Raw genomic sequence first — 18,305 nt, forward strand, 5'->3', positions numbered from 1 at the left:
CTGAGACTACATAGTGAATTCCAGGTCAGCCTGGGCTAGAGGGAGACCCTACCTCAAAATGCCCCCCTCAAAAAAAACATAAAGCTGATGAGGAGGTTTAGAAATACTTCATCAAGGTAGGTGTATTGAAGTAAAATGTATTTTCTGCCTTTAAGATTTATATTTAGGGCTGGAGAGATGGCTTAGTGGTTAAGTGTTTGCTTGAGAAGCCTAAGGACCCTGGTTCGAGGCTTAATTCCCCAGCACCCACGTTAGCCAGATGCACAAGGGGCGCATGCGTCTGGAATTCGTTTGCAGTGGCTGGAGGCCTTGGCGCGCCCATTCTCTCTCTCACCCTACCTCGTTATCTTCTGTCTGTAACTCTCAAATAAATAAAAATAAACAAAAATAAAGAAGATTTAGTTCTAGATTCTAGTAGGCATTAGTTCTTACAAATAATAAGATACACTCATGTTGGTAGACAATAATTTTCAGTATTTAAAATATAATTCTATGAAATTTCCAATTATTTGGACTGATAGGAAGTTGACTCCTTATTGTTTGATAGGGCTACAGGTAAAATACTTAAATAACATAAGAAAGCACTTTGCGGATAAGCTAAACTATTTTAGACTCATCCACTAGGTAGCCATTCATCTGTTTGCTAAAACCTAACTTGTAAAGATCTCTGGTACACTGGCTTGGTTTTAGCCACATGCGCCACTTTGTGTGTTGGGCTTTATGTGGATACTGAGGAATCAAACCCAGGTTGTCAGGCTCTGCAGGTAAGTGCCTTAACCACTGAGAGATCTCTCTAGCCCACAAACATACTTTAGAATGCTCTAAAAATTTATATCTGCCGGGTGTGGTGGCACACGCCTTTAATCCTAGCACTCAGGAGGCAGAGGTAGGAGGATTGCCGTGAGTTCGAGGCCACCCTGAGACTCCATAGTGAATTCCAGGTCAGCCTGGGCTGGAGTAAGATCCTACCTTGAAAAACCAAAAAAAAAAAAAAAAAAAAAAAAAAAAAAAAAAATATATATATATATATATATATATATATATATATATATATATATATATATATTACTTGAGAAATCATGCAAAGATTTATTTCCTTTCCTTTGTTTTTTCTTTACATTTAGTTGTTGAGACAGGTTCACATTAGGTTAGCCCGGAAATCTCTCTCCTTCTACCTTGACCTCCCTGGGACTTGGATGACAGCTTTGAACTAACACACCTGGCCAAAATTTATCTAACTTTATCTGCTGTACTCAAGCTTCTGTTAACCATAAAGTGTGTGTGTGTGTGTATATATATATATATATATATATATATATATATATGTATGTATGTATGTATGTATATGTATATAGATATCTATCTTCTCCATTCATAAAGCTTGGTGTATATTTGTTTTAGAGTCACTTTTCTCTTAATCCCAATCTCAAATTTGGGGTCACATGTGAAGAGAAGATGCAACACACTCAGGCTTTCGTTTGATTCTCATTATCAGCAAAGGTCTTCGGAGAAGTTTCTAAGGGGTGCTGGACAGAATGTGGGAATCCGCTCCCAGGCAAGGCCTTCACCCCGAAACCTGCCTCCGTCAGTGGAGTAGTCCAGCAGCACCCCCTCCTTCCGGCAGACGGGCCGATGGCAAGAGGTCATGTTGTTCTCACTTCCGATGCGCCCCCAGTACTGCAGGAATCTGAGGACGAGCAAGCAGACATTTTCCGTCAGAATGAGGAATTAGAAGAAAAAAGACACCACCCAAGTTCAGTCTCACAGCGTCTTCTACACATTCGTTGTTTCAGCCTCAATGTGTGATGTTGCAATAAATAAAATAACACTGACACACACACACACACACACACACACACACACACACACACACACACACAAACCTGACTTACTTTGCGCCCCTGAGATCCAAATCTTGAGTAATGGCTTGTCTCACGGTGGAACCCCCAAAGTAGAGGGCAGTGTTCTCAGCGAGGATTCCACACTCAGTGCAGGTATTACCACCTTCTAGAGACATCCATAAGTCAGGCTTGATCTCTTCACTGTCGAAGCGTTCCTTCAGGAAAGTCTGAACAAAAGGGGATGTGGTCAAGAACACAAATTTCAGATCATAACTGTACAATTACCTGAATTAAAAAAGTTAGAGCTGATTTCAAAGATATTTTTAGAAAGCCAATAGGTTACTTCAACAAATTTCATTTCTACCACATGTTGAAGATCATTTACACTACTTAAATAATGCTTCAGAGTAAGATTTTTGAAGTCTACAGTAAACAAAACAACTGTAATATCAAGTATAGTAACAGTCCTATGTGTAAAAGTTACTTTAGAACATATTCATATATATAATATATATAATATGTACACATAGTTTACATAAAACAACCACTGTAACATTACTAACCACACACACAAGATGGGGAATACCAGCAAGTCCACTGAGGAGGCCCCCTGTGAAATGGGGGCAGGGAGGAGGGAAAAGATAGTACCAACACATGATGCATCCATACAAAGTATGTTCTTAATAAAAATTAAAGGAACAAGATAAAATACAGGCAGGCTTTTCATCTTCCTCCCAAATTCTTCAAGGGCCATCCTTGAGTGTGTGCTTGCATCTGTGGAGATCAGAATCCAACAGAGTGAACCCTGAATGTTTCTATAAGCTTCTATGTCAGGCAGGGACATTTGAAAACAAAGCTTTTGGCTTAAAGTTAAAAGAAAACAAACCTGAAATTAGGAGGCAATTGGCAATACCTTTTTACATATTTACCAGGGTCAAGTTGCTGAGGAATAGAGACAAATACTGAAAGTCTAGAATGAAAAGTTTTGGAGGGGGTTCCTTTTTAATTTAGAACGATAAATATCAGGACCAATCTATTCTTTTTTCAAGGTAGGGTCTCACTCTGGTCCAGGCTGACCTGGAGTTAACTATGTAGTCTCAGGGTGGCCTCAAACTCACTGTGATCCTCCTACCTCTGCCTCCCGAGTGCTGGGATTAAAGCCATGCACCACCACGCCCGGATTAGGACCAATCTATTTTCTAAAGAGAGTATATAAAAATATTTAGGGTTCATGGATATATCTTAGGTAAAGTTGTTCATCTTCTCAGATCATTTTCAAGATCTTTTTCTATTCCAAGATCTTTTTCTATTCATTATATCCATTGTTTTTTCATTTTGTCCACTATACAGTTTTTCATTAGTTTGAGAAATTTAAACTTTTAAAATAATGAAAATATCTAACGAAAACTTTTGTTTAGTTTTAGTTGTAACTGTAATAATTATCTATAGTGCCCTCCCCCCCACATTATATAATTTTTATAAATGAAATTTTATATGTAAGAACAAGACTCAGAACAAATGCATAATTAGCCATACATAGTCTTACTTGGATTCAAATCACAGTTCATAATGCAGATTTTCATCATTTTTATCCAGTTGAAGCCTTCTAATGAAATTTGAATGTTTATGAAAGACAAATTTAAAAAATTTTTTTTTTTTAAATTTATTTATTTGAGAGCGACGGACACAGAGAGAAAGACAGATAGAGGGAGAGAGAGAGAATGGGCGCGCCAGGGCTTCCAGCGTCTGCAAACAAACTCCAGACGCGTGCGCCTCCTTGTGCATCTGGCTAACGTGGGACCTGGGGAACTGAGCCTCGAACCGGGGTCCTTAGGCTTCACAGGCAAGCACTTAACCGCTAAGCCATCTCTCCAGCCCATGAAAGACAAATTTTTTTGGTTTATTATTAGTTATGGCTTACAAAGCTGTTTCTTGTGATAATTTTGGTTAACAATGGATAATACCTTTAGACTTAAATGAATGTTTTAACTTTATTTTCAAAATTTATTGGATTTCTATCCCCTCCTTTTTCTTTTTGAGGTAGGGTCTCACTCTAGCCTAGGCTGACCTGGAATTCACTCTGTAGTCTCAGGGTGGCCTCAGACTCACAACAATCCTCCTACTTCTGCCTCCCAAGTGCTGGGATTAAAGGTGTGCACCACCATGCCTGGCTTCAATCAAGTTTTGACACAGGGTCTCACATCAAGGCTCAGGCTGCCTTTAGGATTATAGGCGTGAGACACTACGCCTGGCACTTATGTATTTTTTTTTAGCTGAGACACTTTTCTGTTATTGAAATAATGACTGAACTATACTTAATCACAGAAATAAAAGGTGTGCACAAAAGCTACGTTTATCAGCTGCATTTGCTTTGCATATTAAATACTGATGTAACAGCTAAGACGTCACAAAGATCTCTTTAGTGTTAATGCACAACCACACTTCAACACTCAAATCAGACTGTAGAATATTCTGAGCAACTCAGGCACTGTTTAAGCATGTTTGAACATTTTTGTCTCTTGTGGCATTTATATTATTTGCTTTACTTCATAGCATCTTTCCTTATATCAACTGTAAAAGTAACATTAATAAATTCACTTTAATAAAAAACATTGACTTTAAGTTAAGAATGCTCTAAAATACAGTTTTCCCATATAGGCTGGCTTATGTTATTATCTGTTCTGGTATCTAAGAAATGTTGAACATATATGTTTTGTAGTTTCTACCCATAAACTTTTATTTTCTGGAGGACCCAAAGGACCTTATAGATTATTAGTCTAACGCATAAATTAGACATAGGATGGCCTGTAAGTCAAGTAAATCCTTCCGGCTGGGGCTTAGCATTACCTTCAGAGTGTGAGTCAAGTAGCAGTTTGGCCCAGAGTATCCTGGATCACAGATGCACTGTTCCTTTAAGCAGTCTCCATGGCCTCGGCAGTTGTCCAGGCATCCAGGGCCCAGGTAGAAATTGTCTATCGCCCACTGCACATCTGAGTACTTTTGATAGAACCTAAATCTTACAGGGCTGTTGGCAAAGCAAAAGCAAAGAAATGAAGACCAAAAGTTCACTTTGATGCATGTGTAAACACTGCAGACATATCTGCTAGACAGGGTGAGGTAATGAAACATTTTTAACCACTCTTTTTTTTCTTTTTTTTCTAAGGTAGGGCTTTATTCTGGCTCAGGCTGACCTGGAATTCACTATGTAGTCTCAGGGTGGCCTCGAACTCATGGTGATCCTCCTACCTCTGCCTCCTGAGTGCTGGGATTAAAGGCGTGCACTACCACGCCTGGCTTTAAAGCTAATCTCTCTTTCTTTCTTTCTTTCTTTCTTTCTTTCTTTCTTTCTTTCTTTCTTTCTTTCTTTCTTTCTTTCTTTCTTTCTTTCTTTCTTTGTTTCTTTGTTTCTTTGTTTCTTTTCTTTTTTTTTTTCTTTGAGGTAGGGTCTCACTCTAGCCCAGGCTGACCTGGAATTCACTATGGAGTCTCAGGATGGCCTTGAACTCACAGTGATCCTTAAAGCTAATCTTAAGGTTCACATACAAAGTAATGGGTTTCATCATGGCTTCTTCATACATATGTATCATTATATTGGTTCTTACTCATTTCTCTACCCCAATGTCCTCCTCTGTGTTCCTCCCCACTCTAGCTGGTTCCCCTAAAGAAGTTGAACACATTTCCAAGTACTTACTGGCCATTGTACTTATTCCTCTGACAACTACCTATTAGCCTACTTATTGGTCAGATGAGCACATCAGGTTTCTTGTGAACTGGAATTCAGTGGTTCTGGGGGCGTTTAGATTTATTAATGAACCTTTCTGAAATTACACAGAGGCGACAGCGCCGTGAGAGCGCACGAGCACAGCTCTCGGGCAGCAGGAAATCAGCAGCTTCTTCCGTCCCTGAGGGAAATCACTAGTCTAGGAGTAACTCTACCACTGAGGAAGGATTATATTGAAGCACAATTTCCCTGAGATTGTTAGTTTCATCACTGTCTTCTGTCTTGTGGGGAAAAACCAAGCTTATATTAAAATAAACGACAAGTCTGGTTTGAAGAGTACAAAGTACATGAAAGAACTCTCTGGAGCAACGTAGTGTTTCCTATCTAATTTTATTGCTGGTTACATGCTTCATGCAGTAGTAAAACTCACTGACCTGAACAACCATGATTTTTGCATTTTTTTGATATAAATTATTCCATATTGGGCTGGAGAGATGGCTTAGCGGTTAAGCGCTTGCCTGTGAAGCCTAAGGACCCCGGTTCGAGGCTCGGTTCCCCAGGTCCCACGTTAGCCAGATGCACAAGGGGGCGCACGCGTCTGGAGTTCGTTTGCAGAGGCTGGAAGCCCTGGCGCGCCCATTCTCTCTCTCTCCCTCTATCTGTCTTTCTCTCTGTGTCTGTCGCTCTCAAATAAATAAATAAATAAAAAATGAACCAAAATTATTCCATATTGTGAGAAGGAAAAAGAGGGTGAATGAGAACAGGAGGGGCCGATGGTCCTGTGGTGGGGTTGGTTACTGTGGTTTCCTCGCACCTATTTTACCCCAGCTGTGATGTGCCATCATCGATAACCATCTTGTGTAACACCTGGAGTTTTCAAGTGGCTTTGGGTTCACTTGTTCTGGCTCTCTTGGAAAGAAAAGCAACCCTTTTCCTCTCCCACTAGACAAGAGGTAAGGAAGCATTCTATTCCAGTGTCTGGCAGCCATTGGAGCTGAGTATGGCTCCAATCCTGCAGACAAACAGTGTCCTTGAAGTCAGTATAGAACTTAAAAATCACCAAGTTATGTTTGGATTCTTTCTGAACATATTTCATTTTGAATTTAGTCAATGTGGATTGGTGTTTCGGTGACCTGCAGTTGAATACATCATGATTTATAGCTTTCTAGCATGTTAATTGGATGGATACATTTCAAAAAACTGATAGTCAGTGATATCTATAGGACACTGGAAAGGTTGCATGTATGCGTAATAATTACCTATTCAAAGTCTCTATGTTCTGGTCATATATCATAATCTTTTTCACATGAAGGTTTTTCATTTAGCCAGACTATATGATTAATTTTAGTAGAAGTGTACCTGTCATTTTGTTTAATGCACCTCTTTTCTTAATTTTATAGTAGAAGGGAAATCTTTTGGAATTCCCTTGAATTAACTTATCTACAGACTTTCCAGAGCCTGGTTTAATCGTCCTGGCTCACTGTGGCTACAGGCTAATTACTTTTCACTGCAGGTGCAGAATATAATACTTTGTGATAAGGGAAAAATGAAACCTACAAGCCGTCTTCTACAAATAACATGAAGAATTAAGATCTGTACAAAGACCATGGATCAGGATTTGCTTCCTGTCCTGTGGGTTTGGGAAATGCATTTATGTTAGGTAGAGCCTTGTAACTGGCTCTAAGGCCATCTCTATTGTTCCGTTCCCACAGAGGGTTAGAAAACGAAAGAGACTGTCGAAAGCCAATTCTCGAGTCCAAGGATTACAGTGGGAAGTCCGCTCATGTTTGGAAGTCGTGAAAGAATCCTTAGAGTTAGGAAGGAAGAGAGCATTTTATCCACAATTTACCCACAACTGACAATGGACTGTGTGCTCAGATACCTGCTCTATTGTAATGTTATACTTACTTTCCCACCAAGCTTTCAGGAAGGGGGTATGTGATCCTTTTCCACCCTTTAGTTGGAAAGAACACAGATGGCTGAGAAACCGTTCCAGAGCATTTTGGGTCGGCAGGCAAGCACTGGGGGACCAGATAATTCCAGCTCACACCAAAGTCAGTAGAATACTGGACGTGAATTTGATTCTGGGCAATTTTTTCAGACACTTTGCATCCAACAGAGATCTAATAAACAGCAAATCAAGATCATCAACATGTTAAAACCATGCTACATATTTCTGCTCTAAGGACTTGGCAGCAAGAAAGCCGCAGATCCCTTGCTACACACCACCGTGCATTTTCAAGTTCGTGATTTGTTGTGTTGATGGACAGAGTAGGTTGGTATGGGTGCCCAAGGTGACAAATTACAGAAAGTGCCAAGTATATTGTGTAGGGAGTTTGAAGAGACAGGGAAAGCTGTGCTTCTGTGTGTTGGCGGACTGCCCTGGAAGGCCTGGGCCTGTGCTTACAAATTGTTTTGTTAATGGCCTGGCACTTCTATCTGGCAGAATAGCTGACCAAGAAGGATGGCTAGAAGCTTTACTGATTTTATTATTTTGTCGTACAATTTATGACTCTCCATAAATCACTTTCACCTACAAGTAAGATGCAATGAAGTGATAACAGAAGCCACTTTCAAACAAAAGCGCAGCACCTTTATTGATGGCGAGAGCCACACTGTGACAGGTTTTGCAAACATAATGGGATTCAAGCAGATATAACACACCGGGCTAAATCTTGGCCAAAGTATTGGCCAAAGTTGATTTTGGCATAAATTCTAATTATGTTTTATTTTTAAAAATGATTTTTATTCCTCAGAAACATCCTATTGTTCTTTCAACAGAAATGACCATTATAGCTTTAATCTTCTCTTAAAGAGTCAGTTTGGAGCCGGGCGTGGTGGCGCATGCCTTTAATCCCAGCACCCGGGAGGCAGAGGTAGGAGGATTGCCATGAGTTCAAGGCCACCCTGAGATGACAGAGTTAATTCCAGGTCAGCCTAGACCAGAGTGAGACCCTATCTCGAAAAACCAAAAAAAAAAAAAAGAGTCAGTTTGTCTAAGTTGTATGGTGATTTAATGCAGCAAGCTGGTAAATGTATATCTTACATGTGTTGCTATATAAATATTTAATCCTAAGTGGAAAAAATTCATGATGAGAATGAAAGTTTTTTTTTTTTTTTCCTTTTTGGTTTTTTCAAGGTAGGGTCTCACTCTAGCTCAAGCTGACCTGGAATTCACTATGTAGTCTCAGGGTAGCCTCAAACTCATGGTGATCCTCCTACCTCTGCCTCCCAAGTGCTGGGATTAAAGGCGTGCACCACCACACCCGGCTTGAGAATGAAAGTTTTAATCATTAAGCAATACCTTGTTGAGATGTATGTTACCTTGATATTACAGTTTGCTTTCTAAGTATGAAGTGAAATATTAGATAATCTTTGTTTCTGTGATGTTTCTGACTGGCTATACTGCTAATGTATGGTTATTTATGTGATTGAGACCAAAATGGTTCACCTTGAATTGCATAATCCACCCTCCAGTGGGAGTCAGGTCGTGGGTCACTGCATACACCTCTCGTCCATCGTGACTGCCACAGAGCATGACGCCATCAGGGGAGTCACAGAATCTTTCCACTGTGCAGTCATCGTGGAATAGCCAATGCTCACTCACTTAAAACAGACAAAAATGAATGACAACTTTAGTTAGTGTGAAGTATTTTAAGGAAAAAAAAACTCGCTTTAATCAAGTCCTAGCATTAATTTCAGTAGGAACTCTCCTAATACATTGTATTAAACTTAGACTGGTGTATACATATCCTTACAGAAACATGGGTACTGGGTGACTGAGTGGTGCCCACTCCTTTTTTTTTTTTTTTGTTTCTTAAATTATTTTACATAACCCAGGCTGGCTTCAACCTAGCTAGGTAGCTGAGGATGATTTTGGCCTCTTGATCCTTCTGCCTGTCCCTCCCAAGTGTTAGGATGACAGACACACACCAAGCAGCATGTCTGTCATCCTGCTACTTTCTCAGTGCACACACACACACACACACACATACACCTTCACGTGGAAGAAAAATAATGTTTAAAAATGTTCTAGGTGAAAATCAAAGGGAAATGTCTATTTTTTTTTTTTTTCTTTTTCGAGGTAGGGTCTCACTCTAGCTCAGGCTGACCTGGAAAATCACTCTGTAGTCTCAGGGTGGCCTCGAACTCATGGCAATCCTCTGCCTCCCGAGTGCTGGGATTAAAGGCGTCCGCCACCACGCCTGGCTGTATCTAATTTTTTTAAAAAATTTATTTATTTATATACTTGAGAGGGAGAAAGAGAAGGGAGAGAGGGAGGGAGAGAGAGAGAGAAAATCAGGGCCTCTAGCCACTGCCAATGAACTCCAGACACATGTGCTACCTTGTGCACCTGGCTTACGTGGGTACTGGGGAATTGAATCTGCATCCTTAGGCTTCAAAGGCAAGCTCCTTAACCACTAAGCCATTTTTCTCTAGCCTTGTATCCATTTTTTTTTTTTTTGAGGCAAGCCCAACAGACGGGCCTTTTTTATGATAAAGAATAAGAGTGCATGCATGTGAGCAACAGAGAACGGGTGCACCAGGGCCTCCAGCCGCTGTGATTGAACTTGAGCGTGTGCCACCTTGTGGGCATGTGCGACCTTGTGCATATGTCACCTTGTGCTTCTGGCTTATGTGGGATCTGGGGAGTTGAAATGGCTTCGCAGGCAAGTGTCTTAACCACTAGACCAACTCTCCAGCCCTGTATCCAATTTTTAACAGATGTTTAACTTTTTAAGTAGCTCATAGAGAGGATAATGATTTTTTTTTTTTTTTTTGGTTTTTTGAGGTAGGGTTTCACTCTATCCCAGGCTGACCTGGAATTCACTATGGAGTCTCTGGGTGGCCTCAAATTCATGGTGATCCTCCTACCTCTGCCTCCTGAGTGCTGGGATTAAAGGTGCGTGCCACCACACCCGGCCTGATAATGAAATGTTAATAATATGTTAGGGATGAGAGCTATGTCTACTTGAATTATGGAAGCATTATTTGGGTAGTTATAAAGCTAGATGGAAGTTTGCTATAGCTTCATTAACATACAATGCATATTTAAACATTGTACACATTTAACATAAGTTATATGTATACATGCACGTGTATATGTAGGCATATGCATACCCCTGTGATACCCTTAAAACACTTCTTGGGTTCTTTCTTTGTGTGTATGCATTTTGGGTAGGAAGACCTAGTATGAAATATTTCTCCAGTGTACTTATTTATTTATTTATTGGCTTTTTGAGGTATGGTTTCACTCTAGCCCTGGCTGACCTAGAACTTACTAAGTAGTCTCAAGGTGGCCTTAAAATCATGGTAATCCTCCTACCTCTGCCTCCCAAATGCTGGGATTAAAGGCGTGCACCACCACGCCCAGCCTAGACCTATTTTTGATGTCATTACTGCAGGATGTATTATTTCCAGATGACAAATGAGAAGCTAATTAAAAACATGGTGCCAAGTACCACAACAGTAATAGAACTTTGCTGTTTCCTGAAATTTTGTTTTTAACTTTAAAAGATTTTAGTTATTTATTTGAGAGAGAGAAAGAGAGAGAGAGAGAGAGAGAGGGAGCACACGTGGAAAGAAAGAGAGTGAGGGAGAGAGAGCGAGAGAATGAGCATGCCAGGACCTCCAGCCACTGCAAACGAACTCCAGATGCAGGTACCGCCTTGTGCGTCTGGCTTACATGGGACCCAGGGAATCAAACCTAGGTCGTTAGGCTTTGCAGGCATGTACCGTGCCTTAACTGCTATCCATCTCTCCAGCCCCTTTACTTTTGTTTTTAAGGGAATGTGCTGAGTGCTTCCAGTATTTTGTGATGGCGGAACCTGGAAAAGCTGCTGCTGCTGCTGCTGTGCTACCACCATTGGTACTTTTATATAAATATATGTGCACACATACATAATTTGAATTCTTTGTAATATTAGCTGTGCTGTCAGAATTTTAGTTTACCATGTCAAGTTGGCATTGCATAGAAATTGGCAGCCATAGTGGTCTAGAAACGTTAAAACAAATTTTTTCCTGTTTGTAGAGAGGCGACACACTGTATTCAATACATAAAGTCTTATCTTATGTGGATTTTATTACAGAAATTAATAAAATAAAAGCACCCCATAAATAAATGAAAATGAGAGAAATTCAGATTAAGCTGGAAGTGGTGGTGTGACCGTGTAATCCCAACATGGAAGGTAGAGGGAGGAGGATCAAGGACAGCTAGAGATTCGTAGTGAGTTCCTGGCTAGCCTGGGTTACACGGGATCATAACTCAATAACCTCCCTCTTGAGAAACAGATTATCATCTCTAAAATAATGCTCTTACAAATTACCTCAGTGATGTTTTTAATATTTGAATATGTAGGTATAGATATTGAAGTATTCTGCATAGATTTTTAAAATAAATCCTAACTCTTCTAAACCAGATCAAAAGTAACTCTGAGGAAATATATTCTGCAAAGCAACTAAGTACAGAATAAATTTTAAGACACGCAATAAAACTGTAAGCACTTCAAGAAGCAAGTACATATGATTAGTGCAGACTTTATATAGGTTGAGCTTTTCTCTCTCCTCTCTCTCAAGTGTGCGCGCACGTGCACACACACAGACACACACACACACACACACACACACCACACAATTCCCTTTCTTTTCTTGAAAAGTTTTTGAGATAATCTTATATGTCTATACCCCTGGCCATGTTGGAACTCTGTGCAGTGTAGGCTAGCTTTGGATATGAGATTTTCCTGCCTCAGCCTTCTGAAAGATGTGATTACCGGCTCACAGCCATGCATGGTGGGAAGAGATGCTTTTATACTATGTTTGCTAGCCCAGAAAGGTTAGAAATAAAATATAAACAAATGAATAAACAAATAAAACAAACTGTAAGTAGCTGATAATATGCTTTGATCTCACAGGTGTGACTTTGACAGGTGCAAGCTAAGGCTTGGGACTAGCTCACAAGCAGCTGATGCAGGTGGTCTCAGAGGATCCAAAAGACCCAGCAATTTCCCCGCGAGCTAGGCTTCATCCATGGCGTGTCTGTTTAATTTCATCTGAGCAGAACACATGCTCGTAGAACAAGCAATTTATCACTGGGATGCAAATGGCTACCAGAACTACTGTTTCTGGATATCCCATGTTTTGCACAGTATAAACCAAAGCACGTGGTTAGGGAAAGACAGAGTTAACTTAAGATGCCTCTTAGAAAACAGTTATCACAGCCACATTATGGAATGAAAAAAAAAAAACACCCAAATACATTAAAATAAGAACAGTATGTCGAAGTCAATTGTAGCTTGCGAACCTAATGGAACGATTCTTACTGAGAGTAAAGGACACGAAGCAAGATGTACCCGAACCTGAAACATAAGACGCTGTTGCTGATGTGCCTGACTTGCAGCAAATGAAACAGTTTGTCTTTAGATATTAAAAAAAAGGGATGAGGCGATGGCTCAGTGGTTAAGCACCTGTCTGCAAAACCTAATGACCTGGGTTCAGTTCCCCAGTACCCACATAAAGCCAGATGTACGAAGTGATGCATGCATGTGGAGTTTTTCATTTGTGGTGACAATATGCCCTGGTATGCCTATTCTATTTCTCTGCTCTCAAGTAAAGAAAAAAATATTAAAAAACAAACTAGGGGCCTGGAGAGATGGCTTAGCGGTTAAGCACTTGCCTGTGAAGCCTAAGGACCCCTGTTCGAGGCTCGGTTCCCCAGGTCCCACGTTAGCCAGATGCACAAGGGGGCGCACGCTTCTGGAGTTCGTTTGCAGAGGCTGGAAGCCCTGGCGGGCCCATTCTCTCTCTCTCTCCCTCTATCTGTCTTTCTCTTTGTGTCTGTTGCTCTCAAATAAATAAATTAAAAAAAAAATAAAAAAACAAAAACAAAAACAAACAAACTAGGGACCATGAGGTTGAATCAGGCTGTTTGCTTCAAGTTTGAAGCTGGGCCTCATAGAGAGTTCCAGGACAGCCTGGACTACAGACTGGAATTCTGTCTCCAGGAAACAGAGAAGTGAAAATAGTTCAAGAAAGTCATTGTATAAAACTACAGAATGTTATTTATTAAGATAACCTAGCTGGCTTATCATGAAAGAACAGATTGAGGTGTAACATCAGACAGAAAGGTTGATAGAACAAAAAAGATGACACCCTGGTCGCTGTTTTTGAGCAGCTACAGAGGACCCACATGTCACTCCAGAAAAGTTCCACATTGGAACGACTGCATTTCCACTGAGTTCTGTCCGGGGTTATGCACAAGGTACCTGAAGTTTTGTCCTCCATGAACATGTCGAAAGCAATCCTGCCAACGGGGCCGGCATCTGCGGGGGAGCGCTCGTGCTGGGGCACGGGGGCACTGCTGAAGGTGTCCAGCATGACAGTCCTCTGGTCAGCGGAGCCTGAGATGAGGACATTGTCGATGGCCCAGTCATTCTGGTCCAGGCCATCATGGCGTGGCTGCCACCAGCGGAAGCGAGTAGCGATCTCTTTAGCGTCAGGAGGCAGAAGGATATTCACAAATCTGAAAGAAAACCGTGGAGGTGGGAAGACGTTTGTTACGTATCTCATGGAAGAGTTATCAGCTGTGACGAGATACCGTATGACACAGGATGGTGGGGAGAAGATATTAACTAAGACATTTTTTTTTGTTGTTGTTGTCTTTTTGAGGTAGGGTCTTGCTCTAGCCCAGGCTGACCTGGAATTCACTATGGATTCTCAGGGTGGCCTCGAACTCAAGGCAACCCTCCCACCTCTGCCTCCTGAGTGCTGGGATTAAAGCTGTGAGCCACTATGCTTTGCCAAGGTTTTTTGATGAACTGGCTTGATTTCACAAAGTCTTAGGAGTCACTAAATTGGGGAAACAGAAGGTGAACATATGCAAACATCCCAGAGTTATATACTCAGTCTAGTTGCCCATGGGCAAGTTAGGGGACTCTGCAATTTTCTTTATGCCTTGAGAGTGACAGACAGAGGCAGATATATATATAGAGAGAGAATGGGCGCGCCAGGGCCTCCAGCCACTGCAAACGAACTCCAGATATGTGCACCCCCTTGTGCATCTGGCTAACGTGGGTCCTGGGGAACTGAGCCTCGAACCGGGGTCCTTAAGCTTCACAGACAAGCACTTAACCGCTAAGCCATCTCTCCAGCCCTACATTGGCACTTTAAAATTTTTATTTATTTATTTATTTATTTAATTTATTTATTTGAGAGAAGGAGAGAGAGAGATGCAGACAGACAGAATGGGCATATCAGGGTCTCTAGTTACTGCAAATGAACTCCAGACACATGTGCCACTTGTGTGTCTGGCTTTATGTGGGTACTAGGGAATTGAACCTGTATCCTTTGGCTTTGCCTGCAAGTGCCTTAATGGCAAAGCCATCTCTCCAGCCTGGCACTTTGTTTCTAACCTGTGGACTTTAGGCAACTGGTTTGGACTACGGACACTGGATTATGGTAGGACGTTTGAGTCTCAGCCCAAAAGTACCAGATCTCCTATCTACTGTCTGTGGGGCAGACTTTGCTCTGTTTGCATGCTTTGGTGAGAACTTACTAAGAAATAGAGAGTGAGCAATGAACTAACAAACTCAACATGCTCTTCTTGATTTAGTCACCAAGAACAGACAAAAATGGTTCAGTGCACTAAAGCAAACATTGTATTAGCTAGACATAAAGCTCATGGTATTCTTTAGTCAAAATTATGAATTATAACCTAGGAATGTATCCAACCTTTGGGATTTATGTGTATTGGGGAAAATTATTTCCTAAGTTTTTCTATCCTGTGTATACCACATTTTTATTCATGTTGATTCTCCTCTCTTTTATCAAGAGTCATTTTTCAGGGTTAGCATTCTTGTCCAATTCTATCCCATGGCAAACCCACAATAGGGGCTGTAATGATACTTGTATGAATTTAAAAAAATTGTTTCTATTTATGTTGAGAAAGAGAGAGTGAGAAAGTTGCAGATAGAGAGAGAGAGAATGGGCATTCAAGGTCCTCTAGCCACTGCAAATGAACTCCAGATGCATGTGGGTACTGGGGAATTGAACCCAGGTCCTTAGACTTCAAAGGCAAATGCCTTAACTGCTAAGCCATCTCTCTAGTCCACTTGTATGAAATTTTGTGTTTCACATTAAAAGTGGTTTAGTTATTGTAGTTTTGTTTACACATTATCTTTGTGTGTGTGTGTGTGTGTGTGTGTGTGTGTGTGTGTTCCTGACGATTAAACCCAGGGCCTTAAGTATGCTAGGCAACCACTCTACCCCTGACCTACATACTCAACCCTCTTTCTTTTCTGTTTTTCTTTTCTTTTTCTTTTTTTTTGGTGTGTATTCTTTGAGATTACAGGGCACAGAACAGTATGTAGTATTTCTGTTAAGGCCTAACTAAGATTCATCCAAAGCTGTTTTTTTTTTTTGTTTTTGTTTTTTTTTTTGTTGTTGTTGTTTTTGTTTTGAGGTAGGGTCTCACTCTAGCTCAGGCTGACCTGGAATTCACTATGTAGTCTCAGGGTGGCCTCGAACTCACAGTAATCCTCCTACCTCTGCCTCCCAAGTGCTGGGGTTAAAGGCATGCATCACCATGTCCAGCAAAGCTAGTTTTTCTTTTCTTTTCTTTTCTTTTTTAAACTGGGATTCTTAAACTTGGATTTTAAATACTGCTTTGATTGTACCCATCCTTAAAGTACTGATATTAGGAAAGGAAAATGCAGCTTGTGAATCCTGGGCCCTCAATTGTGTTGCAAGACCATCAGCCTTCCTTGGCACATTCTTCTCCAAATTACATTCCTTCATTTCAGTTTTAAAGTACATCTACCTCACTTCTTTGCTTTGGTTTTTTTTGCAGTAGAGACTCACTCTAGCCCTGGCTGACCTGAAATTCACTTTTAGCCCCGGCTGGCCTCAAACTCATAGAGACTCTCCTATCTCATCTTCCTGAGTGCTGTCTTGATTAAAGATGTGTGCCACCATGTCCAGCACTATTTTGTTTTGAATGTACAATTCACTTCCATTGATATGGCATATTTATTTAACATTGCAAAATATATTAATTTTTCTGGAAAGATATATAAACAACACTTCTTCACCCAAAGCAAAGATCTTTGGTTGCCATTTTGAATCCCCCATTTCAATGTTTGCTTTATTTCTCTGAAAAATCTTTGCCTCCATAAAAAAAAATCAGGAGCTGGGCGTGGTGGCAAACGCCTTTAATCCCAGTACTCAGGAGGCAGAGATAGGAGGGTCACTGTGAGTTTGAGGCTACCCTGAGACTACATAGGGAATTCCAGGTCAGCCTGGGTTAGAATGAAGCCCTACCTTGAAAACCAAAAAAAAAAAAAAAAAAAAAAAAAAAAAAAAAAAAAAAAAAAATCAGGTTAGGCAAGGCTTTTGAAAATCTTAATACATTATGGCCACAGTTCCTTACGTTATTCAAATTGTTTCTACATCCAAGAACTAAGGTCATTAGACAGTTAGGATTTTATGTGTTCATGTTGGGTACGTGTAAGTTCCTCCATGACCAGCTGTGTGTGTGTGTGTTTATTTTTCTCTGTTACTTTTTTAAAAAAATACCATTAAACTGTGTACCACTTAGTTTCCAGTTAGATTCCTTTAGTGGTCTCCAACTTCAATGCAAATTTGGGATTTACAATTTTGCTTCTAGAAGATTACAGGTATTTCCTCAATGACCATTCTCCTTTTCTTCCTTCACAGTTGGATGCTGTGTTATTCCTGAAGTGACTAGCTGTAGGGAATAGAGACAAGCCCGGCCCTGGCCTTCGCTGCATCTGAGTGTGCCCGTGCCCGTGCTATGGGAGCACGCGCAGTTGTCGGGAAGCAGTCTCACGAAGCTAGCTCATCCCTCTTGGCCTCTTCCTTCTGTCCAGGGACTGGGGTATGGTACAGCGGGGTGCCCTCGAGGGCCATGTGATGGGCAGTCACTTGGTGACTAAGGTAGAGCAGTGAGAGAGGGGTCTGGGTCTTAGGTGTTTATGGACCCACCAGAGTAGCTCTGGGTTTCTTTGGGGACCTAATTTATATAAAAGATAAAAAAAAACTTATTTTATTTTATTTTTATTTATTTATTTGAGAGCGACAGAGAGAGAGAGTGAGAGAAAGAGAGAGAGAGAGAGAGAGAGAGAGAGAGAGAGAGAGAGAGAGAGAGAGAATGGGCGCGCCAGGGCCTCCAGCCACTGCAAACAAGCTCCAGATGCGTGCGCCCCCTTGTGCATCTGGCTAATGTGGGTCCTGGAGAATTGAGCCTCGAACTGGGGCCCTTAGGCTTCACAGGCAAGTGCTTAACAGCTAAGCCATCTCTCCAGCCCAAAAAACTGTTATTTTTTTTAAAGTTTTCTTGTTGTTTTATTTATTTGTTTGTGAGCAACAGAGAGAGAAAGAGGCAGAGAGAGAGAGAGAGAGAATGGGCGCACCAGGGCTTCCAGCCACTGCAAACGAACTCCAGATGCCTGTGCCCCCCTGTGCATCTGGCTAACGTGGGTCCTGGGACATGGAGCCTCGAACTGGGGTCCTTAGGCTTCACAGGCAAATGCTTAACTGCTAAGCTATCTTTCCAGCCCAACTAAGTTATTTTGAGTTTTATGTCATTTATAGCTAAACCTATGCTTACCTTATACATTGCATTTAAATGATTATTTATGAGATTTTTGTTTTGTTTTGTTTTTTCGAGGTAGTGTCATGCTAACCCAGGCTGACGTGGAATTCATTATGTAGTCTCAGGGTGGCCTTGA

At 41.0% G+C, this 18,305-nt stretch overlaps 1 protein-coding gene across 2 annotated transcripts in view; it reads right to left on the reverse strand.

Annotated features, from left to right (window-relative positions):
- The window catches only part of Reln (reelin), a 498,095-nt gene that overhangs the window by 29,170 nt on the left and 450,620 nt on the right, over positions 1-18,305 (reverse strand). For both annotated transcript variants that reach the window (XM_045135772.1, XM_004652888.2), the window contains exons 50-55: positions 13,824-14,080; positions 9,014-9,168; positions 7,471-7,685; positions 4,689-4,866; positions 1,893-2,068; positions 1,581-1,687 (exon numbers count right to left, since the gene is read on the reverse strand). In XM_045135772.1, coding sequence (XP_044991707.1) covers positions 1,581-1,687; positions 1,893-2,068; positions 4,689-4,866; positions 7,471-7,685; positions 9,014-9,168; positions 13,824-14,080 — 1,088 coding nt within the window. The remainder of the gene's footprint in view (positions 1-1,580; positions 1,688-1,892; positions 2,069-4,688; positions 4,867-7,470; positions 7,686-9,013; positions 9,169-13,823; positions 14,081-18,305) is intronic.

Source organism: Jaculus jaculus, chromosome 16, assembly GCF_020740685.1.
Source record: "Jaculus jaculus isolate mJacJac1 chromosome 16, mJacJac1.mat.Y.cur, whole genome shotgun sequence".
Classification (NCBI taxonomy): Eukaryota; Metazoa; Chordata; class Mammalia; order Rodentia; family Dipodidae; genus Jaculus; species Jaculus jaculus.